We start from the raw sequence: 16,910 nt of genomic DNA, 5'->3' as shown, positions 1-16,910 counted from the left end.
TATTAATAGACTTTAGGTTTTTTCCAGTTATTTCCTATTATAAGCAACATATACAGGTATCCTTCCATATTTCTAGACTTATTGCTATAGAATGAACTCCTGGAAGTGAAATTGCCAGATCAAAGAGTATGCATGTTTAAATATTTGATAAGTAATGCCAAACTGCTCTCCAAACAAAATTATACTAATTTATATTTTCACCAACAATATATGAGCGTTTCTATTCCTCACAGCCTTGCTAACACTGAAATTATCAGTGTTTAAATTGTCAATCTGATCAGCAGGAAACTACGTGTTGTTGAACTTTTTCTTTTACTTTGGTTTAGGTTTATCGTAGTAGGTTTTACCAGTGGTTTCCCTTAACTAGCTGCAGTGGATGCTGGAAACGTACTGGTAGTTTCCCCTTAGAACGTACTGTGTCCAAGATGTACTTTACAGGATTATTCTCTGCTGGGTTCTGAGGACAGTTAGTAGGATCTGTTGATTTTAATGCATGAATACCTCTAGTTCATGATTTCAGCAAGCTGGCTAAGAGGTTTAAATGTAAAATATGAATTCATGAACGTATTAGAAGAAAATATAGGTGACTATAATCCTTGGGAGAGGAAGGCCTAAGTATGTCATCAAAGGTAGAAACCACATAAGAAACAATGGATAAATATGACACATAAATTAAAAAGAAAAACACCTCAAAATGATACAAAAAGCAAAAGGGTGAGGTAGGAAAATGTCAAAGAAGGGTTAATTTTTAAAATATAAAGTGCTTGTAGAAATTAATAAAGAGCCAAAGCTTGTTAGAAAAATAGGCAAAGAAGGTAAACAGGTAAATACCAAAATAAAGAAATGTATGTCTAATAAACATGTGAACAAATGCTCAATCTTACTAATAATCAAAGACATCCAAATTAAAGCAATAATAAAATACTGTATATTTTTTTGCCTTTAAGTTTTGCAGAAATTTAAAGAAGCATAATACCCAATGTTGGCCAGGAAATAAGAAAATTACATCTCTTATACACTGTAGGAATGTACGCTGACATATACCTTTTGGATGACATATCAGTATACTTTAAAGGCTTTAAATATAAGCATGACTTTTGATTAAAGGGTTCCATTTTTGATAATTTTTCATAAGAAAATAATTAGGCATTTTCTCAAAGACGTATGTACAACAAATTATTTATTTCAACCTTTTTATGATAGGAAAACATTGGCAACAAGTCAAATGTTCAACAGTAGGTGAATTGTTTAAGTGAATTTTGGTATATCCATATGAATGAACAGTAGGCAGCCTATTAGTTTATAAGTGAATATTAATTGACATGGAAAAGTGTTAACAGTATATTACAAATTGAACAAAACATTAAAACAACATTCATAGGATGAACTCAATTTAGTAATTGTATATTTATGTATAATTAGAAAAAGTCTAGAAGTATGTACATCAAAATGCTTACAATGAACATCTTTTCAGTGAACATGTATTTCTTATAGAATTTTAAAAATAGTCAGAATATATGTATATATAACCTTTGACCTTGTAATTCCATTTTGGGGAATATTGTCTAAGGAAATGATTGGAAACAGACAAATATTTAAGTACAAGCTCTTAAGAGAAACTTAGACTAACCAGAATGGGCAACAATATTGGAATAGTGAGATTAATTATTTAATATGTTGTATTTATTAAAACCTTTACAGTAAGTTCTTAGTGACAGAGAAAATGTATATAGTTTAAAAGTAAGTGATAAGTCGAGGGAGGGAGGGAATACGGGGATATGTGTATAAAAACAGATGATTGAACTTGGTGTAACCCCCAAAAATAATAAATAAATAAAATTTTAAAAAAAAGTAAGTGATAAAGGAGGATATGTTGTTTTATGTGAATATAATCTCAAAGATGTTAAACTATATACTTACAGTAAAATCTGTAAATAACTTATTAAAACATTATCAATATTAGTAGTTATTCAGTGTTGAGAATATGGATCATAATTATTTTCTTATGTATACTTTTCTGTGTTTCCAAAGTGGGTATGCATACTTTTTGAATCTGAAAAAATAAAAAAGGATTAGAAAAAAGAGCTAGAGGAAATATTTGAACAATACCTAGAATGTAAGCTGCCGTGTGTATGCTTAATTTTAAATTTTTCACATTGGCAACATTTTTTGAGTCATGTAATAAAACAAATGTATAAGTTGAATATTCATTTTATTCTTCCTATCTGATTTTATAATTCATTTTGGTCTAGTTTCTTTCAAGTTCAGGAGGGTATAAAACCTGACTTTCTTATTCTAGCTCTTTCAATGTTTACTCCAAAAGAATTTCTTAGCAAAGATCTTAGAAGCATGATGAGAAAGAAAGCCTGATGCTGGAGTGTTGCAGAGTATATTCCAGAAATGCCATAGCAATACAGTCCAGCCATGTTACATTTGTTCCTTCCCTAGTTGTGGTTCCAAAACCAGCTTTATGTAAAAATTAATGGATACTGATATTTGGGCATGTATGTGATTGCATGAATGGTTGTAGTAGTGGGACGGCAGATGGGAATGTTTTTCTTGTTATAAACTTGTTTTTCCCAGAAAAGCAAAGATTTGTTTACCTTTAAATGGTTACATTCATTATTATTATTTCTTCAATTTGTTTATCATTCTGAGATGCTAATTACAGTATTTTTTTCCATAGCTGGAAGCCAACATGTGATGTATTTCATAAACATGAAGACTACATGCAGGATCAATTTACTATCTATCAAGAAACTATTGAAAAAGACAAGTACAGTACATATATTAATTTAAGCTTATCAGTTCTATAAGTTAGTATTAATAAGATTTTCTTTGTAAAAATATTAGTTGAAAATGTACACAAAAAGTTTTGGTTTTTATTTTTGAGTTTTTTTTTTTAAGTAAATTCAGTGTTTTGGACTCTGGTTGTCATTGTTGGCCTACCTATTTGTTATAAAGCTCTATCCAGCCTCGGATATGTTTAAATATGTCCTTAGAAAGAAACTATTTATCAATGGCGATTATAAGGCAGAGTGCTTCAGTTAATGTTTTTGATGACTGAATTGCTATAGACAAACATCTGGGGGAGTAGTTAGCTGTGCAGTTAGCGTACGGAAAATTTGGAGTATTGACTTTTGAAGGGTTTTTTTTTTTTTTTTTTTTTGTCTACAATCACTTTTATTTATTTATTTTTTTTTTAATTTTTTTTTTTGGGGGGGTACACCAGGTTCAATCAACTGTTTTTATACACATATCCCCGTATTCTCTCCCTTCCTTGACGCCCCCACCTCGAGTCCCCCCCACCCTCCCTGCCCCAGTCCTCTTAGGCATCTTCCATCCTCGAGTTGGACTCCCTTTGTTATACAACAACTTCCCACTGACTATTTTACAGTTGGTAGTATATATATGTCTGTGCTACTCTCTCGCTTCTTCTCAGTTTCCCCTTCACCCCCCGCCCCCTCCCATGAAGGGTATTTTTATATCAAACTTCTGTTTTTGAAAATGCCGATTTAGTTGGAGGTTATATTCTGACAGAGAAATACTGTTGGGTTGGCCAGAATATGAGATGTTTCGGAAAAACCTGAACGAACTTTTTGGCCAACCCAGTATCTGTGTGGGCTTATTTTATTATGTGTTAAATCACCTGGTTTGGGGGACTAAATGTAATTAGTGGATATAATGAAACAAGGTGAGAAACTTTGAACCCATTATATAGCATTATAATTTCACTTAATTTAAAAAATTGAAATTTTTTATTTTTAACATAATTGGACAAGAGCAGTATCGATTTTATTTTTAGTTTTTATTTACTTACCTTACTACTTTCCCCCCAACTTTATTGAGGTATAGTTGACATATATCATTAAGTCAGAGGTGTAAAACATGATGATTTAATACGTGTGTATTGTGAAATGATTACCACGATAAGGTTAGGTAATAAATCTATCACTATTTTTTTGTAGTGAGAATATTTAAGATTTACTCTTTTAACAGCTTTGAAGTGTATAATACTCATGGTATTATTATATTCACCGTGCTTTATATTAGATACCTAGAACTTATTCAGCTTTTAACTGAAAGTTTGTACTTTCTGACCAACTTCTCATTTCCTCTACCCCTCAGCCCCTGGAAACCACCATTATACTCTCTATTTCTATGAATTCAGCCTTTTGTTTGTTTGCTTTTTTAGATTTTACATATAAATGAGATCATAACAGTATTTGTCTTTCTCTTTCTGACTTATTCACTTAGCATAACACTCTCAAGATCCATCCATATTGTTACAAATGGCAGGATTTCCTTCCTTTGTAATGGCTAAATAACATTCCATATATATATATATATAATATTTAAAAAATCTGTTCATCTGTCAGTGGACACTTAGGTTGTTTCCATGTCTTGGCCATTGTGAATAATGCTTCAGTGAACATGGTGCAGATATCTCTTTGGGATAGTGATTTTATTTCCTTTGAATGTATAACCAGAAGTGAGATTGCTGGATTATACGGTTTTTCTATTTTTAATTTTTTGAGGTACCTCCATACTATTTTCCATGGTGGCTATATCAATTTGCATTCCCACTACCAGTACATAAGGGTTCCCTTTTCTCTACATGCTTGCCAGCACCTATCTTTTGTCTTTTTGGTAATAGCCATTCTACACATATGAGGTAATGTCTCATTGTGGTTTTGATTTGCATTTCTCTGATAATTGGTGATGTTGAGCATCTTTTCATGTAGCTGTTGACTCTTCGTATGTCTTCTTTGGAAAAATGTCTATCTAAGCGCTTTGCCCATTTTTAACTTGGATTATTAATCTTTTTGCTGTTGAGTTGTATGCATTCCTTATGTATTTCGCATATTAACCCCTTATTGGATATATGGTTTGCAAATATTTTCTCCCATTCTATAGTCTGCCGCTTCATTTTGTTGATTGATTCTTTTGCTGTGCAGAAGCTTTTTTAGTTTAATGTAGTCCCACTTGTTTATTTTTCCTTTTGTTGCTTGTGCTTTTGGTATCATATGCCCCCATATCATTGCCAAAACCAACATCAAAGAGATTTTTTCCCCTATGTTTTCTCTAGGGGTTTTGTGGTTTCAGGTCTTACATTTAAGTCTTTGAGTTACTCTTTATGAGTAGTATAAGATAGGGGTGCAATTCCATTCTTTTGCATATGGCTATCCAGTTTTCCCAGCACTGTTTATTGCAGACTATCCTTTCCCCATTGAGTATTCTCGGTTCCCTTTCCAAATATTGGTTGACTATATATGCATGGATTTATTTCTGGACTCTTGATTCTATTCCATTGGTTTATCTGCCTGTTTTTATGCCAATACTGTGCTGTGTTGATTACTATATCATTGTAGCATAGTTTGAAACGAGGAAGTATGATGCTTCCACCTTTGATTTGTTTTGAGATTTCTTTGACTATTTGCGGTCTTTTGTGGTTCCATACAAATCTTAGGGTTTTTTTTTTCTATTTCTGTGAAAAATGCCATTGTAATTTTGATGGGATTGCATTGAATTTATAGATGGCTTTGGAATAGTATGGATATTATAACAATATTAACTCTTATAATCCATGAGCACAGGACATCTTTCCATATTTGTGTCTTCTTCAGTTTCTTTCATAGTGTCTTATAGTTTTCAGTGTACAAATCTTTTACCTTGTTGGTTGCATTTACTATGAACTTTTTAAAATGTGTTTGATGCTACTGTAAATGGGATTGTTTTCTTTATTTCTTTTTTCAGATAGTTGTTTGTGTATAGAAGTACAACTGATTTTTGTATGTTGATTTTGTATCCTGAAACTTTACTGAATTTGTTGATTAGTTCTAAGAGGTTTTTGGTGGAGTCTTAGGGTTTTCTGTATATTGATATAAGGACATACTGTTTTGCAAACAGACCATTTTACTTCTTCCTTTCCTTTTTGGATGCATTTTATTTCTTTTTCTTGCCTAATTGCTTTAGCTAAGTCTTCCAATACTATATTGAATAAGAGTGGTGAGAATGGCACCTTTGTCTTGATTTTGGAGGAAAAGCTTTTAGCTTTTTACCATTGAGTATAATGTTAGTTATGGACTTGTCATTTATAGCCTTTATTAAGTTGAGGTATACCCAATTTATTGAAAGTTTTTATCATGAAAGGGTGTCAGATTTTGCCAAATACTTTTTCTTCATCTATTGAGATCACATAATTTTTGTCCTTCATTCTATTAATGTGATATTTCATGTTTAATGATTTGTGTATATTGAATCATCCTTGCATCCAAGGATAAATCCCACTTTGTATTTCATGTATGATTGTTTTAATGTGCTGTTGAATTTGATTTGCTCGTGTTTTGTTGAGAACTTTGCATCCATATTTGTCAAGAATATTGGCTTGTAGTTTTCTTTTCTTGTAGTGCCCTTATTTGGCTTTGGTATCAGGGTAATGCTGGCCTTGTAAAATAAGTTGGAGAGTGTTTTCTCCTCTTCCATTTTTTGGGAAGAGTTTGAGAAGGGTTGATGTTAATTCTTCTTTAAATGTTTTGGTACAGTTTATCAGTGAAACCATCTGGTCCTGGGCTTTTCTTTGGAGGTTTTTGATTAGTGCCTCTATCTCATCACTAGGAATTGATCTGTTCAGATTTTTAATTTTTTCATAATTTGATCTTGGTAAGTTGTCTGTTTCTAGAAGTTTATCCATTTCTTTTAGGTTATCTAATTTGTTGTCATATAACTGCTAATAGTAGCTTCTTAAGAGCTTTTGTATTTCTTTGGTGTCAGTTGTAATATCTCCTCTTTCATTTATAACTTTGAGTCCTCTCTCTTTTTTCCTTGGTTAGTCTAGCTAAAGGTTTGTAAATATTGTTTTACGTTTTCAAAAAAGCAACTTTTTGTTTCATTGATTTTTTTCCTATTGTCTTTCTTATCTCTCCATTTATTTATGCTCTAACCTTTGTTATTACCTTATTTCTGCTATCTTTATGGTTTGTTCTTTTTCTAATTCCTTGGGAAGTGAACTTCTTTGTGTCTTGTGACTGATTTTGACTGAAAAAGTCTATCTTATCTGATATAAGTATAACCACTTCTGATCTCTTTGGTTACCATTTGCATGGAATATCTTTTTCCATCCCTTTGCTTTCAGCCATGTGTTTCATTAAAGCTAAAGTGATTTCTTGCAGTCAGCGTATTGTTGGGTCTTGTTTTTTCTAATCCACTCAGCCACTATTTGCCTTTTGAATTTAGTCTATTTACATTTAAAGTAATTACTTTCTATTGCCATTTTATTAATTGTTTCCTGAGTGTATTTTTAGTCCCTTTGTTTCTTCCTTTCTTGCTGTCTTCCTTTATAATTTATTTTTTGTGGTGGTATGCTTTAATTCCTTTCTCTTTCTTTTTTGTGTATCTACTGTAAATTTTTCCTATGTGGTTACCATGATGCTTATATAAAACATCTTATAGATATAACAGACTCTTTTAAACTGATAACAACTAACCTTCAATTGCATGCAAAAACTCTGCACTTTTACTTCTCCTCCCCACACATTTAATGCTATTGATGTCATACTTTATACCTTTTTATACTGTACATCCATTAACAAATTATTGTAGCTGTAATAATGTTATATAATATTGTTTTTTAACTTTCATACTAGAGATTAAAGTGACTTACATACAGTCATTACAGTATTATGGTATTCTGAATTTGCGTATATATTCACCTTTAGCATTAAGTTTTATTCTTTTATGTTTTCATGTTGTTACTTAGCATCCTTTTATTTCAGCTTGAAAAACTCCTCCTAATATTTTTTATAAGGCAGTGTAATGAACTCCTTTAGTGGTAATGAACTCCTTTAGCTTTTGTCTGTCTGGGAGTGTCCTTATTTTTCCTTCATTTCTGAAGGACAGTTTTGCTGGTGTAGCATTTTTGGTTGGCAGTTTTTTCTTTCAGTACTTTAAATATGTGATCCCATTCTCTTCTGGCCTACAAAGTTTCTGCAGAGAAATCTGGTAACATTATAGAGGTTCCCTTGTGATGAGTTGTTTTTCTCTTGATGCTTTCAAAATTCTCTTTTTGTCTTTGCATTTTAACATTTTGATTATAATGTGCTTTGGAGTAATCTTCCTTGGATTGGTCTTGCTTGGGATCCTTTCGGCTTCCTCTATCTAGATGTCTATCTCTTTCCTAATATTTGGGAAGTTTTCAGCTATTGTTTCTTTCCTGTCCTAAAAATTTTTATTGGGATATAATTGATTTACAATGTTGTGTTAGTTTCAGGTGTATAGCAAAGTGAATCTGTTTTACAAATACACATATCCACTCTTTTTTAGATTATTTTCCCATATAGGCCATTACAGAGTATTGACTAGAGTTCCTTGTGCTATACAGTAGGGGTCCTTATCAATTATCTATTTTATATATAGTAGTGTGTATGTGTCAGTCCCAATCTTCCACTTGATCCCTCCCTCCCCTTACCCCCTGATAACTGTAAATTTATTTTCTACATCTGTAACTCTATTTCTGTTTTGTAGGTAAGTTCATTTGTAACCTTTCTTTTTTAGATTCCATATATAAGTGATATCATATGATAATGTCTTTGTCTGACTTCACTTAGTATGAGAATCTCTAGGTCCATCCATGTTGTTGCAAATGGCATTATTTTGTTCTTTTTTCTGGCTGAGTAATCAACTATTATTTCTTTAAATAAACTTTCTGCCTCTTTCTCTCTTTTCTCCTTCTGGGACTCCCTTGATGCAAATATTTGTTCGCCTTGCAGTGTTTCATAATTTATGTAGACTTTCTTCACTCTTTTTCATTCTTTTTCTTTTTGTTCCTCTAACTAATAATTTTAAATGAAGAGTTTTTGAGTGTGCTGATTATTTCTTTTACATGATCAAGGCTGTTATCAATCCTCTCTATTGAATATTTCAGTCCTACCATTGTGTTCTTCAGCTCCATAGTTGCTATTTGGTTCTTTTTTATGGTTTCTATTTCTTTATTAAACTTCTCATTTTGTTCATGCATTGTTTTCCTGATTTTATTTAGTTGTCTGTGTTCCTAAATTTCTGTAAGATGATTACTTTGAATTATTTGCAAGGCAAATTATTGATCTCCATTTCTTTGGGGTCAGTTACTGAAGATTTATTACTTCTCTTCTGGTGATGTCATGTTAGCCTGATTCTTGTGATCTGCTTAGCCTTGCATTGTGTCTGTGCAATTGAATAAACAAACCCTTCTTCCAGTCTTTACAGTCTGGTTTTGGGAGGTAATGCCTTCTGTTGATTTCCTGGGCTGATGGGATTGCCTATAGAATTTCAGTTGTGCTTGGTTGGAGCTGATTTTGAAGCTGTCATTGAGTCTGTAGTGGGATCCATGGTTGGTGTGCTTGTTACCAGGGGCTTAGGCAGGTATGGATCCTGTCTAGTCTTGGGCAGGCGAGACTTCCTTCAATACTTTGTTCAGTAGGATAGTACTGGGACAAGAGTATGATTCACATTCCACAATTGGGTCCTCAGTCAGCAGGCATATCACCAAGTGTGTGGACAAGTGTGTCTCCCAGCAAGTCCCTGGGAGAGCTCCTGCCTAGTCACTGAATGGATTCATGGATAGTCAGGACTGGCCCTGGACTGTGGCTTAGAGGGGCTAGAACTGAGCCTCACGGCTGTTTCAGATTCTACAAACAAAACTGAGGTCTGCAGTCCTGGTTCTCAAGGCACAGATGGGCGTGTCTCCAATCAGGTCCCTGGGTACGCTGGACTGCTCCCTGACTGTGGCTGGAGGGGCTAGAGCCAAGTATAGGGCCCTTTCAAGATTTCCAGGGGAGCAAATAGGATTATCTCCTTGGGTCCCTGGGCCAGTCTGTTAGTGCTAGACTGCTTGAGATTTAGAACAAAGTATAGGTCCTTTCAGGATCTATGGGGTGCAGACAGGAGTGTCTCTTGCTTGGACCCTGGACCCTCAGTACTCCTGACAAATTGTGCTGTGAGAGAGTTGGAACCAACTATAGGATCCTTTAGGATCTTGAGGGATATAGATAGGAGTGTCTCCTGCTGGGTCTCTGTGCCAGCAGGATTCTTCAGTGATTGTGGCTGGGACAGGCTGGAACCCAATTATGGGGTGCTTTTAGAATCTACAGTCTGGCTGAGTTTGGCAGGTTTACCTCCTGGGTTTCCCAGACCACAGCCATGGAGGACTGGAGGTGGTTCACCTGCCACTTCCAAGACCACAACCCAGGACCAGGGTCTGTATGCCTGTTGGTTAACACACAGCTGGGTATGACTTCTCCCAGGTCCCTTGGTTTATGGGGCTGGTTACAGACCCAAAGCTAAATAGGCCTGTAGCTCAGTTCTCAGGGGTACAGAGATGTTTTCTGGGTCTGCAGCCAGGACCATAGTCAGCAGGTTAACCACCAAGATGTGAGCCTGTCTTCTCAGAATGGCTCTCCTCAGTCTTGGACTACACCAAGATTTCATAGTCTCCTACCTGGATTCCAGAGTTTCCACAAAGGCACTTTTGTCCATGGATGGATGGCAAATTTTTATTGTTGAGGGGCTGATATGCTCAAGGGACATTTTAGTATGCCATCTTGCTGATGTCATTCCTATCTAATATTTTAATTATAAATACACACAAAATCTAGAACGCAATACATTTCATATTAGAAAATGGGTCTTAAGAAAAGGTAGGGACTGAGGTATAGATTTGGACTTCAATGGCATTTGAAATCATAAAAATAGATGAGATTGCCCAGGGAAAGTATAAAGCAAAAAAAAAAAAGCTGGAGGACACGATCATCCAAGTAATATGCAGAGGGTAGAGCTCATCCAAGAAGTAGGCAGAGGGTAGAATTAGCAGAGAAGACTGTTACTTTGTTATTTATAGGCTCCACTTCAATTCAAAAAGAATTTGAAATGATTTATATAAATAATATCATAGTGTTAAAGTTAGATATACAAATTGAGTCTTAGGAAAGTAAGGATAATATAGGAAGATGAAGCCTTTGATCAGGATAGAAATTCATAGTATATGGTCTTACACATCTGTTAGATATAGGCACAAATTAGGCTTTGAAATTCCTAATACTAGTCAAAGCATTGTGGAAGTGTGATCAATTTGGAATTCAGAATATTCATTTAAAAAACTGTTTAATTGCCAAACATATGGACACCAAGTCGGGAAAGCAGGGATGGGGGTTGGGGGGAAGTGAATTGGGAGATTGGGATTGCCATATGTACATTACTAATAAGAAAAAAAATATCAAATTGTACACTTTAAATATATGCAGTTTATTGTATGTCAGTTGCATCTCAATAAAAGTTCTTAAAAAAACAAAACAAAACTGTTCAGTTGCTTAGGATAAGTAGAGGTTTTTTCCCTAGTACTGAGACTTGAGAGAAATTTCATCCTTGGATTCTCATAAAGGGAAAATTGTGCAATATGGTAGTCATTATCTTCAGTAGCCTCCCTCAAATAAACACAATATGTATTACTGCTTCTTATAGCTTCTTAGAGCAAGCTGTAGCTCTAAAATATTATTTTATTTTTTTAAAGATTTATTTTATTATTTATTTTATTTTTGGCTGCATTTGGTCTTCGTTGCTGTGCATTCTCTAGTTGTGGCGAGTGGGGGCTACTCTTCGTTGCAGTGCGCAGGTTTCTCATTGTGGTGGCTTCTCCTGTTGTGGAGCATGGGCTCTAGGCACATGGATTTCAGTAGTTGTGGCATGTGGGCTCAGTAGTTGTGGTGCACCGGTTTAGTTGCTCCATGGTATGTGGGATCTTCCTGGCCCAGGGATCGAACCTGTGTCCCCTGCACTGGCAGGCGGATTCTTAACCACTGCACCACCAGGGAAGCCCTAAAATATTATTTTAAATGATTCTGTGAGGGGCTGAAGCAAACCAGTCCAATATGTACCTCTCTGACAGTGTTTATTGTGGATGATTTCTCTCAGCTAGCAGAGGCATTGAAGTGAAAACAACTCTCTCTTTCTTTCTTAAACCAGCCACATAGGTTTATCAACTTGATGACTCAATGCTATGTATTTATAAGAGGAAGAGAGTCAATTTGTTGGTATCATGGGTAATGAAGGAAGTAGAGGCACCAGCTACTTATTTATCCTAATCTCCCATCCCTATCCCAGGCATTCACAAAGAGTAGTATTGCTGGCAACAGATGAAATAGTAATGGCTCTTCTTGAATCATGACTTGGGCTGGCAAAGTTCTTGTATAGATTATATTAGAAGAGTTGGCATGAATATGCAGTCTGAGCAGAATAGATGGTGGGGGTGGGGGTGAGGGGGTGGATATACTAATCTCATCTGAAACTGGTGACCCAGACTCAGTTTTCTTATAGGTATTTCCCTCCTTTTTGACTATTTTCCCAAGAAGTGAAGGCTTAATTAGCAAATATGCATTTAGAAGAATAGGAACAAACTTGTTTTGGGCTAAACTGCTTTATCTTGCATAATGGGACAGTTTAGTAATATTAAGAAATTAAAACATTCTTAAGATTCAGACCTGCTGACCAGTAGAAGGCTGTTGTCCTTTGTTTTCTTCTCACTATACAAGCAGTTTATGAATACTTCTTTTCTCATCTACTAAGTTGAGATAATCATTGAAGTATCTTTTAAGAAATTCATATAGTATGGCTTGACTAGAAAATTTATAAAATTTTGAGGAACATAAAACCTATAACAAATTTTTAGAAATTTTTCTATGAATGTTGTTTTTGAAAGTACGTATTTGTTAATAATTGGGTAAAAAAAGGATCCAAGGATATATTTTCTGTTTAAATTTAGTTCATTTACAATATTTACGATATTGTGTTAGTTTCAATGTACAGCAAAGTGATCAGTTATATATATAAATACATATGTTTATATATACATAGACACATTTTTTGATTGCTTTCCATTACAGGTTATTACAAGATATTGAATATAGTTCCCTGTGCTATACAGTAAATCCTTGTTGTTTATCTATTTGATATATAGTAGTGCGTATCAGTTAATTCCATACTTCTTATTTATTCCTCCCCACTTTGGTAACCATAAGTTTGTTTTCTATGTCTATGAGTCTGTTTCTGTTTTGTAAATAAGTTCATTTGTACTATGTTTTTTTAAGATTCCACATATAAGTGATATCACGTGGTATTTGTCTTTGTCTGTCTGACTTACTTCACCTAGCATGATAATCTCTAGGTCCATCCCTGTTGCTGCAAATGGCTTCATTTCATTCTTTTCTATGTCTGAGTAATATTCCATTGTATGTATATACCTCATCTTCTTTATCCATTCATCTGTTGATGGACACTTAGGTTGCTTCCATATCTTGGCTGTTGTAAAATAGTGCTGCTATAATCGTTGGGGTGCATGTATCTTTTCAAATTAGAGTTTTCATCTTTTACAGAAATATGCCCAGTAGTGGTAACTCTATTTTTAGTTTTTTATGGAAGCTTCATATTGTTTTCCATTGTGGCTGCACCAATTTACATTCTCACCAACAGTGTAGGAGGGTTCCCTTTTCTCTATACCCTCTCCAGCATTTATTATTTGTAGACTGTGAGGTAATACCTCATTGTAGTTTTGATTTGCATTTCTCTAATAATTAGCAATGTTGAGCATCTTTTCATGTGCCTAATGGCCATCTGTATGTCTTCTTTGGAAAAATGTCTATTTAAGTCTTCTGCCCATTTTTTGATTGAATTATTTGTTTCTTTGATATCGAGTTGTATGAGCTCTTTGTATATTTTGGAAATTAAGCCCTTGTCAGTTGCATCATTTGTAAATATTTTCTCCAAGTCCATAGGTTGTCTTTTTGTTTTGTTTATGGTTTCCTTTACTGTGCAAAAGCTGTTAAATTTGGTTAGGTCCCACTTGTTTATTTTTGCTGTTATTTATTTTGCCTTGGGAGACTGACCCAAGAAAATATTGGTACAATTTATGTCAGAGAATGTTTTGCCTGTGTTCTCTTCTAGGAGTTTTATGGTATCATGTTTTCTATTTAAGTCTTTAAGCCATTTTGAATTTATTTTTGTGTATTATATGAGGGAGTGTTCTGAATTCATTGATTTACATGAGGCTGTCTAGTTTTCCCAACACCACTTGCTGAAGAGACTCTCTTTTCTCCATTGTATGTATTCTTGCCTCCTTGGTTGAAGATTAATTGACCACAGGTGTGTGGGTTTATTTCTGGGCCGTCTATTCAGTTCCATGATGTATATGTCTGTTTTTGTGCAAATACCACCCTGTTTTGATTACAGTAGCTTTGTAATATTATCTGAAGTTTAGAAAGGTATGCCCCTAGCTTTGTTCTTTTCCCTCAGGATTGCTTTGGCAATTCTGGGTCTTTTGTGGTTCAATATAAATTTTAGGATTATTCTAGTTCTGTGAAAAAATGTTGTGGGTAATTTGATAGGGATTGCATTAAATCTGTAGATTGCTTTGGGTAGTATGGCAGTTTTAACTATATTAATTCTTCCAACTGAAGAGCATGGGCTATCTATCCATTTCCTTGAATCATCTTCAGTTTCCTTTATCAATGTTTTATGGTTCTCAGCATATAAATCTTTCACCTCCCTGGTTAGGTTTATTCCTAGGGTTTTTTTTTTTTTTTTTTGATGCAATGCAATTTTAAACAGATTGTTTTTTTACTTTCTCTTTCTGATATTTGATTGTTAGTGTAAAGAAATGCAATAGATTTCCATATGTTAATATTATATCCTGCTACCTTGCTGAATTTATTTATCAGTTCTAGTTTTTGTGTGGAGTCTTTAGGGTTTTCTATATAGAGTATTGTTATCTGAATATAATGACAATTTTACCTCTTATCTTCCAATTTGGATGTCTTTTGTTTCTTTTTCTTGTCTGATTTCTGTGACTAGGACTTCTAATAGTATGTTGAATAGAAGTGGTGAGAGTGGGCATCTTTGTTTTATTCGTGCTTAGTGGGAAGCTTTCAGCTTTTCACGATTTAGTATCATATTTGCTGTGGGTTTGTCATAAATGCCTTTTATTATGTTTAGATACGTTCCCTTTATACCCACGTTGGTGAGAGTTTTTGTCATGAATGGATGTTAAATTTTATCAAGTGCTTTTTCTGCATCTATTGAGATGATCAAGTGGTTTTTGTCTTTTCTTTTGTTGATGTAGTGTATCACATTGATTGATTTGTGTTTGTTGAACCATCCTTGTGACCCTGGCATGAATCCAACTCGATTATGGTGTATTACCCTTTTTATGTGTTGTTGGACTTGGTTTGCTAATATTTTGTTGAGAATTTTTGTATCTATATTCATAAAAGATACTGGCCTGTAATTTTCTTTTTTGGTAATGTCTTTGTCTGGTTTTGGTATCAGGGTGATGATGACTTCATAGAATGACTTTGGGAGTGTTTCTTCCTCTTCAGTCTTTTGGAAGAGTTTGAGAAGGAGAGATGTAAGTTCTTTGTGTGTTTGGTAGAATTCCCCAGTGAAGCCATCCAATCCTGGACTTTTGTTTGCAAGGAGCCTTTCTTAAAAAAATTACAGATTCTATTTCACTTGTAGTGATCAGTCTGTTTAAATTATCTGTTTCTTCTTGATTCAGTTTTGGCAGGCTGTGTGTTTCTAGAAACTTGTCCATTTCTTCTAGGTTGTTGAATTTGTTGGCATGTAACTGTTCATCATGTTTTCTTAATAACTTTTTGTATTTCTGTGGTATCCATTATTTCTCCTCTTCCATTTCATATTAAATTTATTTGGATCCTCTCTCTTTTCTTCTTGATGAGCTTGGCTAGAGGCTTGTCAATTTTGTATATCTTTTCAAAAAATTATTTCTTGGTTTTATTGATTTTTTTCTATCATTGTTTGTCTCCATTTATTTATTTCCTCCCTAATCTTTATTATTTCCTTCCTTCTGTTGAATTTAGGTTTTGTTTTTCTAATTCTTTTAGGTAGTAGGTTAGCTTGTTTATTTGAAAATTTTCTTGTTTTTTGAAGAAGGCCTGTACTGCTATGAACTTCCCTTTTAGGACTTCTTTTTTCTGCATCCTATAGATTTTGAATGGTTGTGTTTTCTTTGTTGCTTAGTTTGAGGTATTTTAAAATTTCCTCTTTGATTTCATCATTAACCCATTGGTTTTTAGTAGCATGTTGTTTATTCTCCAGGTAGTCATTTTTTTTTCTTGGTTTTCTTTCTGTGGTTGATATCTAGTTTCATGCCATTGCACTCAGAAAAGTTGTTTAAAATAATTTCTGTCCTCTTAAATTTGTTGAGTCTTCTTTTGTGTCCTAGTATGTGATCCAACCTAGAGAATGTTCCATGTGTGCTTATAAAGAATGTGTATTTTGGCTTTTTTGGATGTAGTGTCCTGTAGATATCAATTAAATCTAACTGTCCTATTGTGTCATTTAAGATCTCTGTTGCCTTATTGTTTTTCTGTGTGGAAAATCTGTCCATTGATGTCAGTAGGGTGTGAAAGTCTCCTACTGTTGTATTTCCATCAATTTCTCCCTTTATGTCTCTTGGTATTTTATGGATTTTGGTCCTCCTGTATTGGGTGCATATGTGTTAATGAGTGTGATATCCTATTCTTGTATTGATCTTTTTATCAATATATATTGACCTTCATTGTCTTTCTATGTGGCCTTTGTTTTAAAGTCTATTTTGTCTGATATGAGTTTTGCTACCCTCACTTTCTTGTCATTTCCTTTTGCATGAAATATCTTTTTCCATCCCATCACTTTTTAAAAAAATATTTATATATTTATTTTTGGCTGTGTTGGGTCTTCGTTGCTGCATGCAGGCTTTCAGTAGTTGCGGCAAACAGGGGCTGCACTTCATTGTAGTGCATGGGCTTCTCATTGCGGTGGCTTCTCTTGTTGCAGAGTATGGGCTCTAGGCACATGGGCTTCAGTAGTTGTGGCATGTGGGCTCAATA

The 16,910-nt window shown here is 34.2% G+C and overlaps 1 protein-coding gene across 1 annotated transcript in view; it reads left to right on the top strand.

Moving 5' to 3' along the window:
- C4H14orf39 (chromosome 4 C14orf39 homolog) overlaps nucleotides 1-16,910 on the top strand; it is a 52,414-nt gene that overhangs the window by 2,416 nt on the left and 33,088 nt on the right. The window contains exon 4 of the mRNA XM_057733763.1: nucleotides 2,687-2,776. Coding sequence (XP_057589746.1) covers nucleotides 2,687-2,776 — 90 coding nt within the window. The remainder of the gene's footprint in view (nucleotides 1-2,686; nucleotides 2,777-16,910) is intronic.

The sequence above is a fragment of the Hippopotamus amphibius genome, chromosome 4, assembly GCF_030028045.1.
Source record: "Hippopotamus amphibius kiboko isolate mHipAmp2 chromosome 4, mHipAmp2.hap2, whole genome shotgun sequence".
In the NCBI taxonomy this organism is placed as follows: Eukaryota; Metazoa; Chordata; class Mammalia; order Artiodactyla; family Hippopotamidae; genus Hippopotamus; species Hippopotamus amphibius.
The sequence above is the reverse complement of the archived record's forward strand: the minus strand, read 5'-3'. Positions and strand labels throughout refer to the sequence as shown.